The sequence below is a fragment of the Chenopodium album genome, chromosome 24 (assembly GCF_948465745.1).
Source record: "Chenopodium album chromosome 24, dcCheAlbu1.1, whole genome shotgun sequence".
NCBI lineage: Eukaryota > Viridiplantae > Streptophyta > Magnoliopsida > Caryophyllales > Amaranthaceae > Chenopodium > Chenopodium album.
In genome coordinates, this window is record NC_137857.1 from 26,976,523 (window position 1) to 26,994,770 (window position 18,248).

The following is an 18,248-nucleotide window of genomic DNA, read 5'->3' on the forward strand; positions in this document are numbered from 1 at the left end:
CTCTCTCTCCTCTCCTTAATATATGTGCCTAAAACAAACGCGTCAACTAAATAGAAATGGAGGAAGTAATAAAGAAGGAATTTAAAGGGAAATAATAAGAAAAAGGGGGTGGGATTAGTAATAATGACCATGTGCATGTCACAAGGGGGAGTCAACGTCGGAATCAGCGTAGTCAACTTCGAAAAGTAGCCCTTTGTCAACTTCGAAAAGTAGCCCTTTGTCAACTTCGGGATTAGTAATAATGACCATGTGCAAAAATGATTTAAAATCAGGTTTCATTTTGCCAAGAAATTTTTAAAAGGTTTTTCTCAACAAAAACGTTGCTTTAAAAGGTTTTTTCTGACAAAATTTCCATTTTTAATAGCATACATTTTCAAAAAGGAAAGGAAAGTTAGAAGCAGGGAAGAATATGACAGTTATCTGTTTCAAAAGGAAAATATTGTCCACCCTTTACAACACCAACCACTAGAAAATGAAATTTAAGGATTTATGTCATCATGCAACAATATCAAGTTACATTCCAAAAAGAACAAATAGCCAGCCAAAGAATCCCAACACATCAGAGTATCTCTTACAAATTCCTGAATTTCATTCTAAATGATCTATGGCAAACCCTACAAAATGTTGCCTAGATGTTAGCAACCCGCATCACAACATCTTGGGCATAGAATATGCTATAAACATCATTCATGATGATGCTACTGTAACCCAGATTGTTTAATCAGGGGAGAGACCAAAGAAAAAGGACAATAAATGAAAAGCTTTACAAAAAATAAGCTATGATGAGAACCTGGTTGAAGCTATGCTGAAACAAGACCCACATAACCTGCTAGAACTGCCAAGAAGGCTGATATGAAGTATGCACCAGTGACAATCGATGGTTCTTTCATTCCGCATAATTCAAGGTAGTGATGCAAAGGAGGTACTTGGAAAAAACTACGTGCTTTCCCCTGTAAGCTCTCAGTCGTCCTGAAAGGAAATATCTGAAACACAAAATCAGTCAGAGATCTTGCCAAAGCTCCTTGTATTGCCTGGAAATTAAGCTCCTATAGAATAAACAACACACACGAGCGCGCGCGCGCGCACACACACACATTAAAAGTTGATGCCTGACAACTAAAAGTTTCATAATCATCATCATTTACAAAGAACTAAACATATAAGTTAAAGATGAGGGACTAAGATGCCATTTGAGATGGAATAACAGAAGCAATTTCTTCAAGTATAAAGAACTTGCTTAAACTTTGCGTTTATAAACCTATTGAACATGCACAACAATAATCCAATATATGGATTTGGAGAGATTCAAATTGTTCGGATTAGTGAAAGCAAAATCAAGAACAATGAACTAGATAATATGAACATATCAAGGTGTGTAAATAAAGAGACAATAACAATGTAGTATTGACAACAAACAACAAAAATACAAAGCTTTATGTAGTTCATTTACAATGTGTTAGATTGTTGGCTACATTCATGAGTAGGTGAGATGAAGTTTTATTTTTATTTTCCATATCTAGGTTAAAGCTTAAGGAGTCATATAATATTCCCAAATCGAAAACATAATAAGCCCAAACACAAAACACAATCACAAAACAGTCTAAAATCTCGGGGATCGTCCGTAGGGGTAAACATATTCAAGGCATATTCATGAATTATAAAACTTTGATTTTTACGTTTGGCAATATACAACTTTAATAATTAATATATCGGACTACTAATTTATAAAAATTGTTATTTTGATGATCAACAATGATACTCCCACTGTATTTTTTTAAGTGTTACAGTTTGACCGGCACATAGTTTTAGGCAATTTAATTGACTTAAATAAAATAAGCGGTAAGTGGGGTAGTTGGAGTATTAAAAAATTGTAAAAGAAAGATAGTGAGGTTAATATTTTATTGAAAAGTAATGAATGTGAGAGAAAAGATATAATAAAAAAAAGTAGTAGTGAGTTTGGGTGGGGACCATGAGAGGAGAGAGATATAATATTTTAATTTAGCTTTTTGCCAAAAAAGGAAGTGTAACACTTATTAAAACACGACCGGATTTGGTAAGTGTAATACTTATTAAAACACGGAGGGAGTACTAATCTAACAAAATGTTGCATGATACCATATTCTTATCATGCATTAGTGTGGTAAAAGTTAGTTTTAGAATACTTCACAGTCTTTTATTATCTTATTTTACTTATTTATTAGTTTTTTCGGATATTTCATGAAATGCCACTGAATAATTTAAAAATTCACCAAATGCCATCGGACTTTTCAGAATTCACCAAATGCCACTGAGTTTTTAAAAAATTCACAAAGTGCCATTATTGTCTAACGGAGTTAACTCCGTTAGTCATTAAGGCTAATTATGCCACGTGGTGTATTCTAATTGGTTGCTTATTAAATTAGTAAATTAATTACTTAATAACAAACTTAAAAAAAAAAAAAAAAAAAACACCCACCATGACCCAGCCCCAACCACCGTCTGTCACTGCCACCACCATATCTCCGCCTCCAGCCAGTCCCCACCGCGGCGCAACCCAGCCCTGAACAACCGCACCGGCGACGACGCAACCCACCCTAGCTAACCCGCGCCAACGACGCAACCAGACTGACCCCACTGAATCCCCCTTTCCTCCTCCCACTACCATAACCACCAGACTGACCCCACTGGTCCACCTTACCTCAGCCGCCGACACCGTAACCAAGGTCGCCGGCACCCATTTGCCTCCACCAAAACCGGCGAAACCACCCACGCTGCCGTATTTTGCCTTCCCCCTCTTCGAAAACCACCCACGTCGCCGAAATTCTCACCCGCACCAACCCAAAAACCACCGGCTTCGACGAAATCAACTCCCACACAACCCGAAAACCACCCACGTCGCCGAAATCCTCTCCCACACCATCATCGTCGCCGATTATCCTCTCTCTTACCCAAAACCGTCGTCGAAAACCACCCTCATCTGAACCCTAACCCGTTTCCAGATTTCGAATTAAATCGGAGTTGGGGGTGAGGCCAAGCTGGGTACGGCGTTTAAGGGTTAGGGAGGTGCGTCGTTCAGGTGGTCGGGGGTCGAGGGTGGTCAACTGGGCGAACCAGTAGCGGCGGTGGGCAGGAGAAACCGACGCCGGTGGTGAGTACGGTGGTTGGGTTTGGTGATGGTGGGGGTGGCTGGGAAATTTTTTGGGTTTTTTTTAATTTTTTGTTTTTTTTTTTTTTTAATTTTTATGAATTAAGATAAATGGACCAATTATATCATGACATGTGTCATGATTAAGCCCTTGTTATTAACGGAGTTAACTCCGTTAGACAATAATGGCACTTTGTGAATTTTTTTAAAACTCGGTGGCATTTGGTGAATTTTGAAAAGTCCGATGGCATTTGGTGAATTTTTAAATTGCTCAGTGGCATTTCATGAAATATCCGTAGTTTTTTTTACAAAACTAGGGGAAGTGGAATCCTAAAAAAAGTAATGTTGCATACAAGAAGACTTCTTAAAACTACATCGAATATCAAACCGGTCTCATGGTTAATAACTTTGTATGACTTGACCTTTGTTACAGTTCTCACATAAAGTCTACGAAACTTCATGTAACACAAATGAAACCCTCCTTGTTCCTTGGCCCTAATCCCGTGTTAGACTTTTCGACTAGCTATATTTAACACATATACACAAAATATAAACTTTATTCATCTATACTAATACTTCCTTCGTTTTCCTAAGTGTTGCTCACTTTCCGTTCTCATCTGATTTTCTAAGTTCTACTCACTTTTACTTTATTCCCATTATGACAACCTTTATTTATTTTTATTCATATAAAACCCCACTTTGTGGGGCCCAATTATATTTAATAAAACTCATATTCTTTCTCTCTCCTCTAAAAATAGTAACCACATGCATGGTCCCCCCATTTCTACTTTTTCTAGGTTTACGTAGCTACAACTGTAGTAAGACTTGGGAAAACGAAGGGTGTAGAAAGAAAGTTTCAAAAATGCATCATCATCAAACATGAGACAATGAAAAACAAGCAGAAAAACAATAAAATTAATTACATCTGATACATGAATATTTTTTTACCAATAGATATTACTTCCTCCATTCCTAAGATTGCAACGTCTGCACTTTAAAACTACTGACACACTTCTCTTTAATCACATATACTGAGTCATGTTGCAAATTGGAGGGAGTTTTGGTAAAAAATTAATATTAATGGTTGTTGGAAAAAGCAAATGGGGTGAACATTTAGGGACTAAAATTTGGCCAAAAGGGAATATCATTAATGGACAGAGGGAGTAAAAGGATGGGATGCACTTAAATATTTTTATCTTTTTTTTCACTAGTATTATTTATTCCATTTGCAAATTTTATACAAAACACTCCAACTATTTCAAATCAATAGTCAAGCAAGATCGAGAGATAATTTAAAATTGCCACACATTTACATTTCCACTATAACTTCTTTTAACTCCTAACAAAAATGCATTCTTCCTTATAATATAAAAGATACTTCAGTCAAATTTCAAAGAAGAAACCAATAACTTAATTTTGGTGCTATGTGTATAGACCTACTCCAGTTATAGCGATTAAACATTGACTTATAAGGAGATAAACATAACAACACATCCAAAGGGGGCATTAGATGAAACAATGAAACATAGCCTACATAGGACTCAAGGAATTATTTTTGCCTTTAGTCACCATATTTTTTGAATCCTTTGCCTATTTAAAATCTCACTCTACATTTAGCTATTTTATTATTCGCCCATCTAAATGGAAAAATTTATGTTCAAATCTTTCCGGGAAAAATCCCCATGAGATGTTTTTTCCTTGTTCCAAGGCTTCCAACTACATACACATTTTCTTATTTTTTTGGTCCAACAGATGGCTATAAACTATAATAAATAAAGAAAGTGACTTTGACCCTTTTCCAAATCAGTTTCCAATTCTGCTTCAATCATCGCCGGTGCAGTGCAACAAAACTTTTGTCCTCTTGTTGAGAGAGAGAGAAAGAGAGGGGTTGGAGGGTGGGGAGATACATAAAAATCATGCAAAAGAGCATCAATATCCAGCAACAGAATAATGGCTCAAGGATGTTCAAATGACCATTGTCCAGTGAATCTTAGTAGTCACCAACCATTAAAAACAACCACTTTCTACCCTATCCATAATTTGCTATAATCATTTGATAACATAAATAAACGCCATATAATGAGTTTGTGTGATAATGATAGGCCATAAACACATGAATAATCAAGTACAACATTCAGATCCAACAGACATTAAATCGGAAGAAAGAAAAACAAAGAAAAAGAAAAAGAAAAAGAAAGGGGAAATAAGTGCCTGAAGAGCCTCAGTACGATATAATTATAGGTGCATAAATATTTTTTCAGCTTACATTATTATGTCAGAAGCACAGACATAAATGATAAAAGTCTTTGCCAAAGAATAAGAAGATTAAGAACTATATAATTTTTGAAATTGGATGTTATGAAACAGCATATTATAAGTAAAAACTCTAAACATCAAAGCCAAGTAAATAAACCAACATATACCTGTATTACCACAGCAATCACTTCAATGACTAAAATTCCTGAAGCAATGAAAAGGGGTATGAACATGCCACTACATGAAGCCATCGCAGCTAGGGCTCCACCTATCGCCAAGGATCCAGTATTACCCATTGTTACAGATGCTCTGTAGCGATTGTGCAAAAGAAAACCAACACAAGCACCTGCCATTGATGTTCCAAAAACGGAAACATCTAGTTTCAAGAGAAAAGTTCATGAGAAATAGAATTGAATGGGTTATATTTTTAAATTCTAATGTAATTATATGTTCATCAAAAAGTTTAATTTCCACAAAGGACAAGCTGACAACAATGAGTTAATCATAAATGACAAGCTCATATAAGTTTATACAATATACACATGCATGAAGCAATACTGCACCGGGAAAACCGTTTCAAGGCTCTTAAGTAGGTGTAGAAATGGTAGTTTTTGTATGAAAGTCACAAGCAGTAAAACTCAAGTACTCTTTTTGTCTCAGAAGCAACAAGCAATACACACATTACCATTTAGTTTCATGAAAAGGAATTGACGTAAACAACAAACAAAGAGATAAGAAAATAACTTGCTCACCACTAAGGCAATTTTGCTCAATACTTGGCAAACATAAGGATATACTTAGTTCCATCAAATCCACAGCATTAACAACCACAATTGACTCCTCAAAGTAGATGTTTGTTTTAATTTTAAGTAATGGAGTACAAAAGGTTATAGGATAATAGTTTATGAAATTCATACAAGTATGTATAAAAGAGAATATAGAGTGAAATTTTATGGCCTATAAAAACTATAAAATAAAATTCACCCTATTGTTTATGTTGAAAAGCTTTGAATAAATTGAATTCTAGTAGACAAAATCCTCAAGTACCAAATAAATTGAAGCACATAATTGGTTTTAGTGGGCCTAATCACCAAAGGAAATTGTTAGGTTTATTAGTGGATTGAACTTTAGCAATGCCAAAATGACTAAGTGGAGCATCAGATTAACCTTCAAAATTGACCTAGATTAAGCAACTTTGGCTATATTGGAGAAAATCACCAAACTTGAGTTAATATTGGCTTTTCATCTAATGAAAAAAATAACCTAAGAACTTTGGGAATGGCAAAAGGATGCAGCCCAATTCACATCCAATTCAATAAGCCAATAAGGCACAAACATCAAAAAGACTCATGAAGGCTTTTATATTATCTTGTGTATTTAGAATATAACATAACTTTATCTTAGTAATCTTATAGTTTTACTTATGGCTATAACTTATAATGATCTTACAAAAGAATTGGGAGCCTTTTGACAACTATTATCTTCAAAATGAATTTTTTTTTTTTTTTTTTTAAAAAAAAGGAAATTTTAACAAGAATAATCCAACCTTTACTCCATTCTCTCAAAATAATCTTACCTTTTGATTATTCCCGAATAATCTTATATATGAAAAATCTAGGTCTAGTGACATCACGCAAGGCCTTCCAAAAGTGGAACAACTAAGTTCGTTCGATTGATTCAATATCGATGAATCTAGAAAAGAGGATTGATGGTTGGAACGAACGTATAACAAGAATTTTTGGAAGTCCTTGGGAATTCTTGATTGGGGCTGAGCTAATTGTAGCGCAAAGTCGTAACCTTTGCTAACCATTTTCTCCTAACAAGCCTATGTGACCGGTTACCTGGAGATCTGGTAAGTGTTTTTTTTTTCCTTTTTTTTTCTCTTGTTCTATCCACCTCCCATCTCCTTACAGATTTCAGCTCCAACCATAACAATGGCTTCCCTTCTCTCTCCTCCTTCCTCTTTTCAATGCCTTCCACCTTCAAACACGACCACCCTTTTTCTTCTTCCCTCGACCCACAATCACAATCAACCCCCTCTCCAACTTCTCCTCCGACCACCATAAGATACTGCAATTCACCCCCCCCCCCCCGCCCTATTTGGCTTGAAACCACCTCAAAACCCCAACTAATTGCAATACTTGATAGTAATGAAACCCAAACCCTTATAATTTGAAAAAGTTCATATGAATTGAAAGTGAAAAATCCTAAATTGATTTTTGGGTTTGCTTTAGAATTCTTTATTTTTTTTTTTATTGATTGATGTGATTAATGTTGGGTTAAGATATTGGAAATTTTTTTCTTATTTGAACAAATTGGGTAATTGTTTGCTGGAGTAGTTTCATTGTTGTTTCTGTTAATTGGGAAGTTGATGTTAGTGATTTGATGTTGGTTGGTGGTGCAAAGAAACGGTGGTTGTGGGTTGGTGGTGCAAGGAAGTGTGCAGGCTAGTAGTGGCAATGCTTCTTGATCATGGTAATGGTCAATGTAGGATTTGCCGATTTGGTGTGTGCTGGAGGCTTTGGTGTTGGGTGGGGGTAGATCATGGTCATGATTGGGGTGGCCGGGTGAGGGTAGGTTTCTTCCCCTATCTAGTAGTGGAAGTAGGGCGTGGTGGATGGTGATAATGGTGACCATGGAAGTGGCGGTGGTGGATGGAGTTAACAGTGGCCATGAAAGGGGAGAGAGATGGGGGAGAAGGAAGGAGATGAGGGAGAAAGAAGAAAGCAATTTTTTTTTTATTAGAATTAAAAGATTAAAATAAGAAATTTAGCCAATAATTAAGTAACACGTGGATTGGCAACCGGTTGTATTGGTAGTGTGACCTGCTAGGGTCGTTATGAGAAACTGGGTAGCAAAGGTGGGATTGTTTTGGGAGAATGGAGCAAAGGTTGAATCATTCTTGTTAAATTTTCCTAAAAAAATCCAAGGAAAAAGAGCCAAAGGGTGCCTATTGTACATAAGGCTCTAATTTAGCCTCCGGCCCTCAATGCACCTTGCACTTTTTGAACGGGAGGAGGCTAAGTGTTGGATAAAAGTGAAAAAAAAAAAAAAAAAAAAAAAAAAAAAAAAAAGGGAAATTCCAAAGTATAAGATGACCAAGGAAAAGAATTAAGTGCTATTGTATTTCATCTTTCACATATTAGTTTTTACACTTACCTTTATTATCTGTCTCAAATTAGTTTTTATGATACTAATTTTGGAAAGACCCACTATTATTTTAATACATTTGTTTTTCCACTACATAAAGTTAGAATCTTACATTCTCTCGCATCCAATCAAAAAGATACTCCACTCTCCTCAGTTGTCAATAAAAAGAACAATAGATAATCATAAAAATAATAACCTGAAGGCTAAAAGAATGTTTCATGATAAGGGTCCAAGCTAATTTAGGATGGAGGGACCAACTATTGACACCCAAAAGATACATGTCCATAGTAAAAACGTCTCACACTAAGAAAACCACATGGAAAGAAAAGAAAGACATATATGATCAAGCAAGACCCAAAGGCAAATAAACCTCTCCTTGAACCAAGGGGTTAAGGAGTCCAAAGGAGGAAGATGCTCAAGTACTATAATGCAGTTCAAAATAATTGTCACAACCAAGCATTAAAAGATGAACAACCCGATACACTTTTCTTTGGAATTGCACTGCCTCATTACTAAGATAGTAACTTTACCTGCTACACAAACTTTGACTAATCTAATAAACACTACACAAGTATGAGGTGATATGAATTAGTCTCTCTTATGTCAGGATCAACTAATACTAAAACCATTGAACCAACTGCTTACCCTACCAATTAATGAATTTGGGGTGAATAAGAACAGTCTGTCTTGTGTGCGGCCGGCCACACCGTGTGGCCACTTAAAGTAACCCCTATAACATTGATTAAGTAACCCTTATAATATCGACCGAGTAACCCCTATAACACCGAGTAACTCTATAACAATGACGAAGTAACCCCTTTAACCCGAGTAAGTAACCCCCATTACACTAGCGAAGTAACCCCTATAGTGGTGTGGTGTGGCCAGCCACATATAAGACTTTGTGGAATAAGAATCACACCTACTCTCATGAAAATGCGTCTTACAAGCCAAATTTTTATGAAAACTCAAATTCTCAATAACCTCAACTCTTAGAAATACATAATTACAATCTATGGCATTTTATATAGGCAATATAAATTCTAAAGTAATTTAACAAAAATCAAATTGACACGACTATGTTACTCGGACTTGGGTACCCATGTTTGATACGGGTACGTGTCCAAGTGTCTAACTCACCTATTTTGTGAAAAAAAATCTAAGAATTTGAAGTGAAATGAAGTGTCCAAGTGTCATACCCATGTCCAAGTCTAACAAGAGTATTTGAGGTAAAATGAAGAGTCTGAGTAACATTACATTAGACACAGTTTAACCGACATAATTTTTTTATGTAGTTAGTAGGTAGTGGACTTGTGGGGACTATTACTTCAATTGTTGAAAGGGGGGTTAAATCTCTTAATCGTTATCATAGTTGGAAAAAAGTGGGACTCATTCCATTTGAAAGATAATATAAAATTGATGAGAATATCCCTTTATAGGGAAAAAAAAATAGAAGTGTATCTAGTAAATAGGGATGACCCGATAAGGAAAGCGTGTTAACTAATTGGACTAGAATTAAGCATGGGAGTATCTTTTTTCTACTCGCAAAAAATCCAATCCTTATAAAGGGACTAATAAAGCCGCGTAGGACTCCTCATAAAACATTAAAAGATATGACTTATCATAATTATACTAAAATTAAGCTTTAACTTCCTTGCACGCCAAGTTTCCTATACTATTCAACTACCCTTTTAGTAAAATAGTCATAAACCTAATATAACCAACCCAAAATAACATATAGATATGTCAACAATAATAATGAATTTGAGATTTGACCAAAGCTACTCAAATCCACATCACGAGACTTATGAGCTGACAAAGGGCAGGATGCCTATGCGGCAGGAATGTTCTAATGAGGCTATTCAGCTAAACAAACCATGGAATGAAGCCTAGGCATATGCAGAAAACATCAAAAATCCCTGGAAGTCTCGAGATTAAACAAGTCGAATACACTCATAGACTTGTATATATGATTTTAAAAATGTGAAGGGTTTAATTAAGGAATTATTATTTAACTTGGAAAAAGGGAGGGAGGGAGACTAATAAACTTGTCTCCACAATCTAGCAAAGGATTAATAAACATTGACCTGATTCTCTGTGGTTCTTAAATTACCATTAAAGAGGGAAAAAAATAAAAAAGACTAGAGGCTAACATATGAGTAATAATTAATTGGAATAAAATTAGGCATGCATGTTTGTTGGCATAAAATAAATCTGTTCTTATTATTTACTCCGTAATTGATATAATAAGGCTCTACTACAACATAAAATACGACTACTCACCAGAACAAATAGGAAGCACTGCTACAGACATCGCAACAAATGCCAATGCTGCAATACCTCCAGCAAATCCATCTAGTTCATCAATAATTTTATGACCACGGGTCATCAAAATAAATGTAGATACAGTCAGCAAGAGATAATATCCTCCCAGATTCAAAAGGCCAACAGGTGCAGGTAATGGGACCAGCATTTTCCTGCATCTCAGTGCAACAAACAGAAAAACAAATCAGTTGGATATGATAAAATAAAAGCATAATTTGCAAGAAAAGGCTTGTGACTAACATCCAATCACCAATGAGAACAAAAACATCATATATGCTCACAAGCACGCCCCATTGCAAGGGAACTGTAATATTGACTCAGTAGGATGAACAATCCTAATCGTTGTAAAAAAATCGATATTCAATTTTTCTCAATAAAATCTCAATAATCATCAAAACAGCAACTTAAACAATAGAATACACAAATACATTGTTTAAAGTTCTGACAATATTTCCAAATCATGAATTTATCAATTGTTCAATTCTTATAGGATGTGCTATCTTCCAAATAACTCATGCTTACTAGATCCTAGTTATATCAAATCGTGAATACCTACAAAATCCAAATTTTATAAATGTCTATGATTAAAAAAGCCATTACGTCGCTTATATCTTGTATAACTGATTCACCTCAAGAATCATGCCATGAAACTTATGTAGAGTGGACAAACGAAAAAAAAAAATTGCACTGATCAATAAAATGACCCAAAGAACTGCTTAGTTGAAACTTTTACAATAAGAAAATATTTAAATTGCCATCAGCTAAAAATTCATTAGACTAGAATGAGAAAGTATACATGCCGTAAGGTGATGATATATTTTGGGTGTACAGCCAAAATGAAAACCATGAAGCAACAGCCACCTGTGGAAGAAAATCATGTGAGCAACAGCGAACTCCAAAGCCAAACAAAGAGAGGACATTTATGATACTCCAATGAAAAAACAATTTAAAAAAAAGAAAGAAACATCTAAAGTATTCACCTCCAATAAAAGCTTTGTCCCTCTAGATAGTCCAAAATAACGAGGCTTTATAAGGCCTATTGTATCATCAAAAAGACCAATCACAGCATATGCCAGAGTCACTAATAAAATGCCGGTAAATTCGGTTGAAGAACCACCCATAAATTTAGCAACGGCAACCCCAATGGGTATGAAAAACACTCCACCAATGGTCGGCGTTCCCTTTTTAGAGTTATACTTGTAAGGCCATTTCCTTCGAAATTTCTGACGAATATTAAATAGTTTAAGTATTGGAACAGAGACATAGCCTGCAAATGCTACTAAAGATGCAGAGGCTAAAAAGGGTGACAAAAAGTAAAAGGCATTTAAGGGTTGTCTAACAATGCGCCAAGCACGCCAGTCTACAAATGCCAGGCATATTGTCAAGAAGCTGATCAGTCCAAAATTGCTAACAAAGCCATATAAAATCCTGCATCCAAAAGAAAGATCTATCAGCATAAATGAGCAGCTTCAGGTCACATTCACCGTCAAATATAAACCCTTAAAAATAAAAATAGGAATTCAATTGCTTTCCTTAAGTCCTAGGGACATCCAAGCGCATTTAAAATAAAAAAATAAAAAACTAAAGACCCTGATAATCACTCAATCGTTGACACTTGACAGTGCATTATAAACTGTCACTTCTCTGATCTCTCAACTTGTTAGCAGCCAACGGCTCCTTACATGGTGCTGTCCCCTAGCCAAATAGACATGTAATCCAATATAAGTATGTCTACAAGATCCCAAACAGAACATAACTTGGCTCACAGTAAAGCATTTCGATTCTTTTTTTTTTTTTTTTTTCTCTCACAACCCTATTTCACAGAGTTTGATAAGAAAAACTTGTACTTAATGAGGCCATTGCATTTCTGTCATTCTATTCATATGGGTACAGTTGAGACTTTGGATTAAAAATGCTTTGGTGACATCTTGACCTATCTCTGCAGGGAAACTAACAAAACATCCTAAAAAAACTGAAAGCTATTGTGGTAAGAGAAACTGAATTTTATTCTTCAGTTGTGTGCACAACACCAAGTTATTCCTTAAGATGTATAGATAAGTTCATGAAGTTTATAAGGAAATAGAAGAATGAAATTTGGAATCATCTTTTCCAAAAATTAGAGGTGGCAACATATGTATTGAATAAGTTGACCAGATTAATGGAGATGGATGGAACCTGACAAATTTTTGCAGCATATTCAATTATTATAATCTTATGCCAAGAAAAATGTCATGAACCAGCCTAAGTGAAGATGCATTATAGGAAGCTCATAATATGTTTGTTAGGATTAGCTTGGAGAGAAAGCATGCAGTGAGTTTTGCTCTATAAACAAGTAAAAATTAGAAAGAGCTCATCATGATGAATGTCATGGAGTTCTCTTATAGTTTTATATTGCATTATGGGAGAGTGCAAACCACTTGAATGCTTGTGTTTATTGGTTACTTTTTCACATTTCTGATTTACAAATCATAATCACCAGCTTTTCGCATTAATCACTGTCAAGCTGTATCAATTCATGACAAATAACAACAACTATCAAAGCCTTAATCCCAAAGATAGGATCGCCTACATGGACCAAGATTCTATCTCTACTACTTTCCAACCATATCCTTTCCTTCCATTCCCTTGCAAAGGATTGAGATTGTTGGAAAATAATACAGGAAAAATGAAAAAATATACAGAAATATTGAGTGAAAAAAAAAAATCTGGCAATTTAGTTGGGTGAGTCGCGGATAACTTTCAGCTCTCCTCAAGACGATTCACGCCCTCCAATACAAATCACAGGGTATACTCAGCGCGTCGTCCCTAGGATAAAACCCCAACTTATACACTCCCTAATCTGCGTATTAAGGAGTAGAAGCTTATATAATAATCAGATTACCCGACTTTTGTATATTATCCAAGTATATGGGGGAATGTTTTGTTAATGTATATCTCAAACTGATACTCAAAAACATACATATAAAACCAAGAAAAGGTATAACGTTTACACTACTTGTAACTCCAAGTAACATGCAACTATGCAAGTTGTAACCCCCAATCAAATGTTTAATTTGACGTTAAATATTTTCCACTAAAAACTCATCCTTAATAATTGTAAATAAAGCCATATCATAAAGATGACCATCAAAAATCAATGTAACGTTGATTCACTGGTAAATTAAAACAATTTTAATCTTTAAAATTAACCAATTATTATTTAGTAACCTTCAAATAAATATTAGGAGTTACAAATCTCATAATAATGATTATTAAATATAATCTTAAAAAATATAGGCAAGTATAGCAGTAATTGAAGATTTAAGATTTTATTTTACATTTTACTTTTAAAATTTAAATACACTAAACTATAAATCAATTAATAATTATTCTATCAACTAGTTAATGAAAAACATATGCGCCTAAATCACCCATTTGCCATAAATTTCTACCCATTGTTCCCCCATACCCCAACCCAAATGCTTTCACTTTATTGCCCTAAATGATTATGACATGATCCTTCTAGGGTATCCAAGAAGAATAATAAAGGAATACTTAACTGCCATCATATGGTCTATAGAATTAAAATTGGAAAAAGTGTCAAGAGTCCCATTATCACATGAATGACACAACATACTTAAGTCATAACATGTCTAAATTCCTATGTCCATCTGAAGTTCCTACTTTGCAACTGAAAATGACGTCGCTAATAGACAACAGAGGATGATGAAATGGTACTTCAAGTTTACCCAAGACTGATCTAGATATAATATTTATTTCGTTAATTCAAGAAAATATCACAGTTAATTTAAGAAAATATCACAGACCTAAAATCAAGTTCTTCACACAGGAAAAAGAAATATTTTCTCTACCTTTACTCTGAGCAAGGGACTGCTGGAACTTGTTGTAGATAATTTTGAAATGTCGGCAGCAAATTTTTGCAACACTGACAACTGATTCATATTCAGTCAGGTCATTTTAATGGATACCAATTTTCAGAATTTATTATCCCATATTTAATACTTGATGGAAGTTATGATACATCCAAAGGTGGGATTAATTAAAGATGAATGAAAAGTTAGATTTTCAATGTGAACCGTGTCTATTTATAGATCGCTAAACTCTGACTAAGTAGATCTCCTACATGGTACTCCATGACAACAGTATCACAATGTCGCACACTCACGTACTCAACCACTCTCAATCCCAACTGCAGCAACCCGGAAAAGGGAGTAAGAATATAAAAATGGTCCCTTCCTATTTGCTCCAACAATTGCCTTTCAATTCCTTTGAAGTCACTTACAGAAAAAATGCATTAATCTGTGTCCTCCTTACCAAGCCTTGGGATTTCTATCATGACCTGAAGGCCTCATCACGTGTAATTCTCTTTTCCTTCAAGCTAAATTTACAGATTTAAATCCAAAGTTCCAAAACATTAAATGAAAAGGAAGCCCAAGAACGAAAAGACATAGAAACCCCCTAGAGCCTAGGTTATATACAAAAATCATAAACTGACCCCACCTTAACAGGCCCTCTCAATACATGGTGATGGTGGTGGTAGTGGTGGTTTTGTTATTACTTGGTCCAATCCTTCTCCTCCTGATAGAAGGGTATATTATTGGTGATTGATATAGAATGATACTAAGCTCTGTACCTGTCTTTTTTATGCATTCTCCCAAGCAAGGCAAGTCTAGAAGCTGTGGCTGTTAAAGCATCTTCTGCAGTAACAAACTGCCTTTTAACTCGTGGCATATCAACATCGTTCATGGGTGTCACCAGAATCTCCCCATCACTATCTTCTCCATCACTTGAGAAAATCATGTAGTCACTAGTGCCCTCAATGTTTCCCCAGTCCTCAAATGAGGATATACCTACAGAATCCTAGAAAATAATAAATGCAATTTATCAATGAAACACAAACTTTCAAAAGGTGTCCTCTGCTATAGTCATCAAGCCATACTAGCACCATTCAGAAGGACTTTAAAACGAAAGAGTGACACTAAATACCTCATCCATGGACCTAAGCTGAACCACATCATGCTTCAAATTGTATCCTTGCTTCCAAATACTAGTACCCCGTAACTGTTGATGAACAAAAGAAACTAGTATAATATACATGATCCTCACTTGGATAAAACACATGACACGGCGACAATTTTGGATCTTAAGAATTTTTAATTTGAGGGCCATAAAATACATTACCAGAAGTACCGTGCAGGCGTGCATACACATGATGCAAAGAATTATTTATGTATGAATTCTAAGATATGCTTTTACCATTACTTTCTTTTATCCTTAATTTTTACAAATTATTAATTTTTAATAAAATTTGATAGTATGCATCAATAAAAAATCTACAAAATTCCATTTGAATCTTTTATCATACAAACGACATAACTATCAAAAAATCCAGTCAAGGAAACTTGACTGTTAAACTTATAATGAAACGGAAGAATATCACAAGTTGACTATTTATGATATTATAAAATAAGTAATTACTGAAGTAACAATATTTTGATTAAAAAGTGCAGAAATTAAATTGTAGAATTGATTGCTATATGTCGTTTAATTGTTAATCTCTGAAGTTGATGTCATGATAGGGTTTTTGGGGCAGCTTCTCAAAGCATGATGAGAAATTGAGAGAGGTAAAGAATTATGCGGGTTAGTAATTACTGTTGTGTCAGTCTGTCAGTGATTAAGTAGCAGGCCATTTTAAATCCAAAGTTAAAATCAAAGCATAAGAGGTAAAAACTATAAACTAAACCTTCAACCATGGGCTTACACTTTTAATAACACTAGCCTTTTGGCATGCATAGGTTGTATAAAGTATATCCGGGAAATAAATATTATGAATTCTATTACTACGTGCAAAGTTAATTGTAGGGAGAGGAAAGGTGAACATTGAGATATATTCATAAAAGATACTCAGTTTTGGGTTATGGGAAATTTGAAAGAAACATCACTACATATATTGAATTAATAAAGGGGAAGACACTTGGGAACTTGGTGTTATTGGCCAGGTTTGAGTTTTTAACTAGGTAGATAGATTCATTCTCTTCCATGGTGTTAGAAAAGCAAGAACCAAAATCGTCTCTATACAATGGTCAATTGGTCACAACAAACTATCTTATCAAATCAATTCACATTTCATTGTCGCTTATTTCCCCAAAAACTTCATCGCTCTTCCAAATACAAAACATTTAAACTATCCTAATGGAGAGGCCAAAGACTACAAAACAACAAAGTCTTAGTCTCAAAATGATTTGGGGTCGGCTAACATGAACCATCATACGCAATCGTCATAATGATTTGGAGAGGCTAGAGACAGGCCTCTTCAGCTCTATTAAGTTCAGTTCAGTTCAGCCCCAATCAGTTCAGTTTAGTGTATTCAGTAAATCGGAACAGGCCCTACAATAGCTTAAACATCTTCTCTTTTCTCACGATATCCTTTATAAATTTCTCTCCTCCTTCACTGACAGTATGCTATTCCCACAAGTTTAGTACCAAAGTTGTGAAGGCTATAGATATTAATCTGTGCATTGCACTAGTAAAATACAAGTATTACTTAAAGCTTAAACTTAGAATCAAAGCCTCCGACAATGAACTCGAATTTTTCATCAAATAAGCTCTTTTGCAACTTTAATTACCTCAAACAATTTGAATTCATCACAATTCATGACTCGCCTTGAGCCAATAACAAATTTTGGCATCGGAGACGTTAAGTTCATGTACATAAATCATATAATCCATATATTGCACGAGTACAAGACATCAAAACACAAAGTGACCATCATAACAGCCGATCATACATTTTTAAAATTTTGCCTTTTGCGTTCATCCATAAAGTAACTCATATGAATCTCAATAATATAAAGAAATTAAACTTAAAATAAAAATAAATTCAAAGCCTCACTATATTACAATTTGCAACACATTAAAAATATAACGGATGAAATTGAAACAGCAGATTAACATGCAATTAAATAAATGGAATTCAAGATTCAAAATATTAATGTACCTGACGACAACGACAATGATTAGAGGAAAACAAAAGGGAATTAGCAATTCGTGGAGAATTGCGAGATCGAAAACGCGTCAAATCATGAGGAAATCGAAGAATCGAAGAAGAATGTAATTGCATAATTACTATGATTGAAATTACAAAAATAAGAATAGAATTGAATTTGAAAATATGATAAATGAGCGGGGTTTATACTTTGTTCAGGGTAAGTGGTTAGTTGAAAGGAATGAGGAAGAAGAATGAATAGGAGGAAAGGGAGTCAAATAGAATGAGAGGATTTTGGAAGGTGTAGTAGTTGGCCGGTTGCTTGCATTTTTGGCACACTTTTCAACGTGCTCATGCTCCGCCTATGACGGTTTTGGAGGTGACAATCTTTCACTTTACTATTCTCTCCAT

The 18,248-nt window shown here is 34.9% G+C and overlaps 1 protein-coding gene across 2 annotated transcripts; it reads right to left on the bottom strand.

Annotated features, from left to right (window-relative positions):
* Positions 1–473: 473 nt before the first annotated feature.
* LOC145612100 (phospho-N-acetylmuramoyl-pentapeptide-transferase homolog) lies at positions 474–18,248 on the bottom strand. Of its 2 annotated transcripts, XM_081667471.1 has the most exons (9): positions 17,850–18,248; positions 15,839–15,913; positions 15,486–15,712; positions 12,193–12,280; positions 11,833–12,075; positions 11,649–11,713; positions 10,811–11,004; positions 5,548–5,756; positions 474–983 (listed from the first exon to the last, which is right to left on the bottom strand). In XM_081667471.1, the coding sequence occupies exons 1-9, from the start codon at positions 17,970–17,972 to the stop codon at positions 801–803; spliced, it is 1,407 nt and encodes a 468-aa protein (XP_081523597.1). In that variant the 5' UTR covers positions 17,973–18,248; the 3' UTR covers positions 474–800. The 2 variants fall into 2 exon arrangements, with proteins under 2 accessions (XP_081523597.1, XP_081523596.1); XM_081667470.1 differs by having other exon boundaries at positions 11,833–12,280.

Bases quoted from the DNA above. Each gene is read 5' to 3' on its own strand.
- LOC145612100 (XM_081667470.1), bottom strand. From the start codon at position 17,972: ATGCAATTACATTCTTCTTCGATTCTTCGATTTCCTCATGATTTGACG. The intron at 15,713-15,838 runs GTATTTAGTGTC...ATTATTTTCTAG, and splicing joins AGCTTAGGTCCATGGATGAG to GATTCTGTAGGTATATCCTC. The intron at 11,005-11,648 runs GTATACTTTCTC...ACTGAGATGCAG, and splicing joins ATATCATCACCTTACGGCAT to GAAAATGCTGGTCCCATTAC.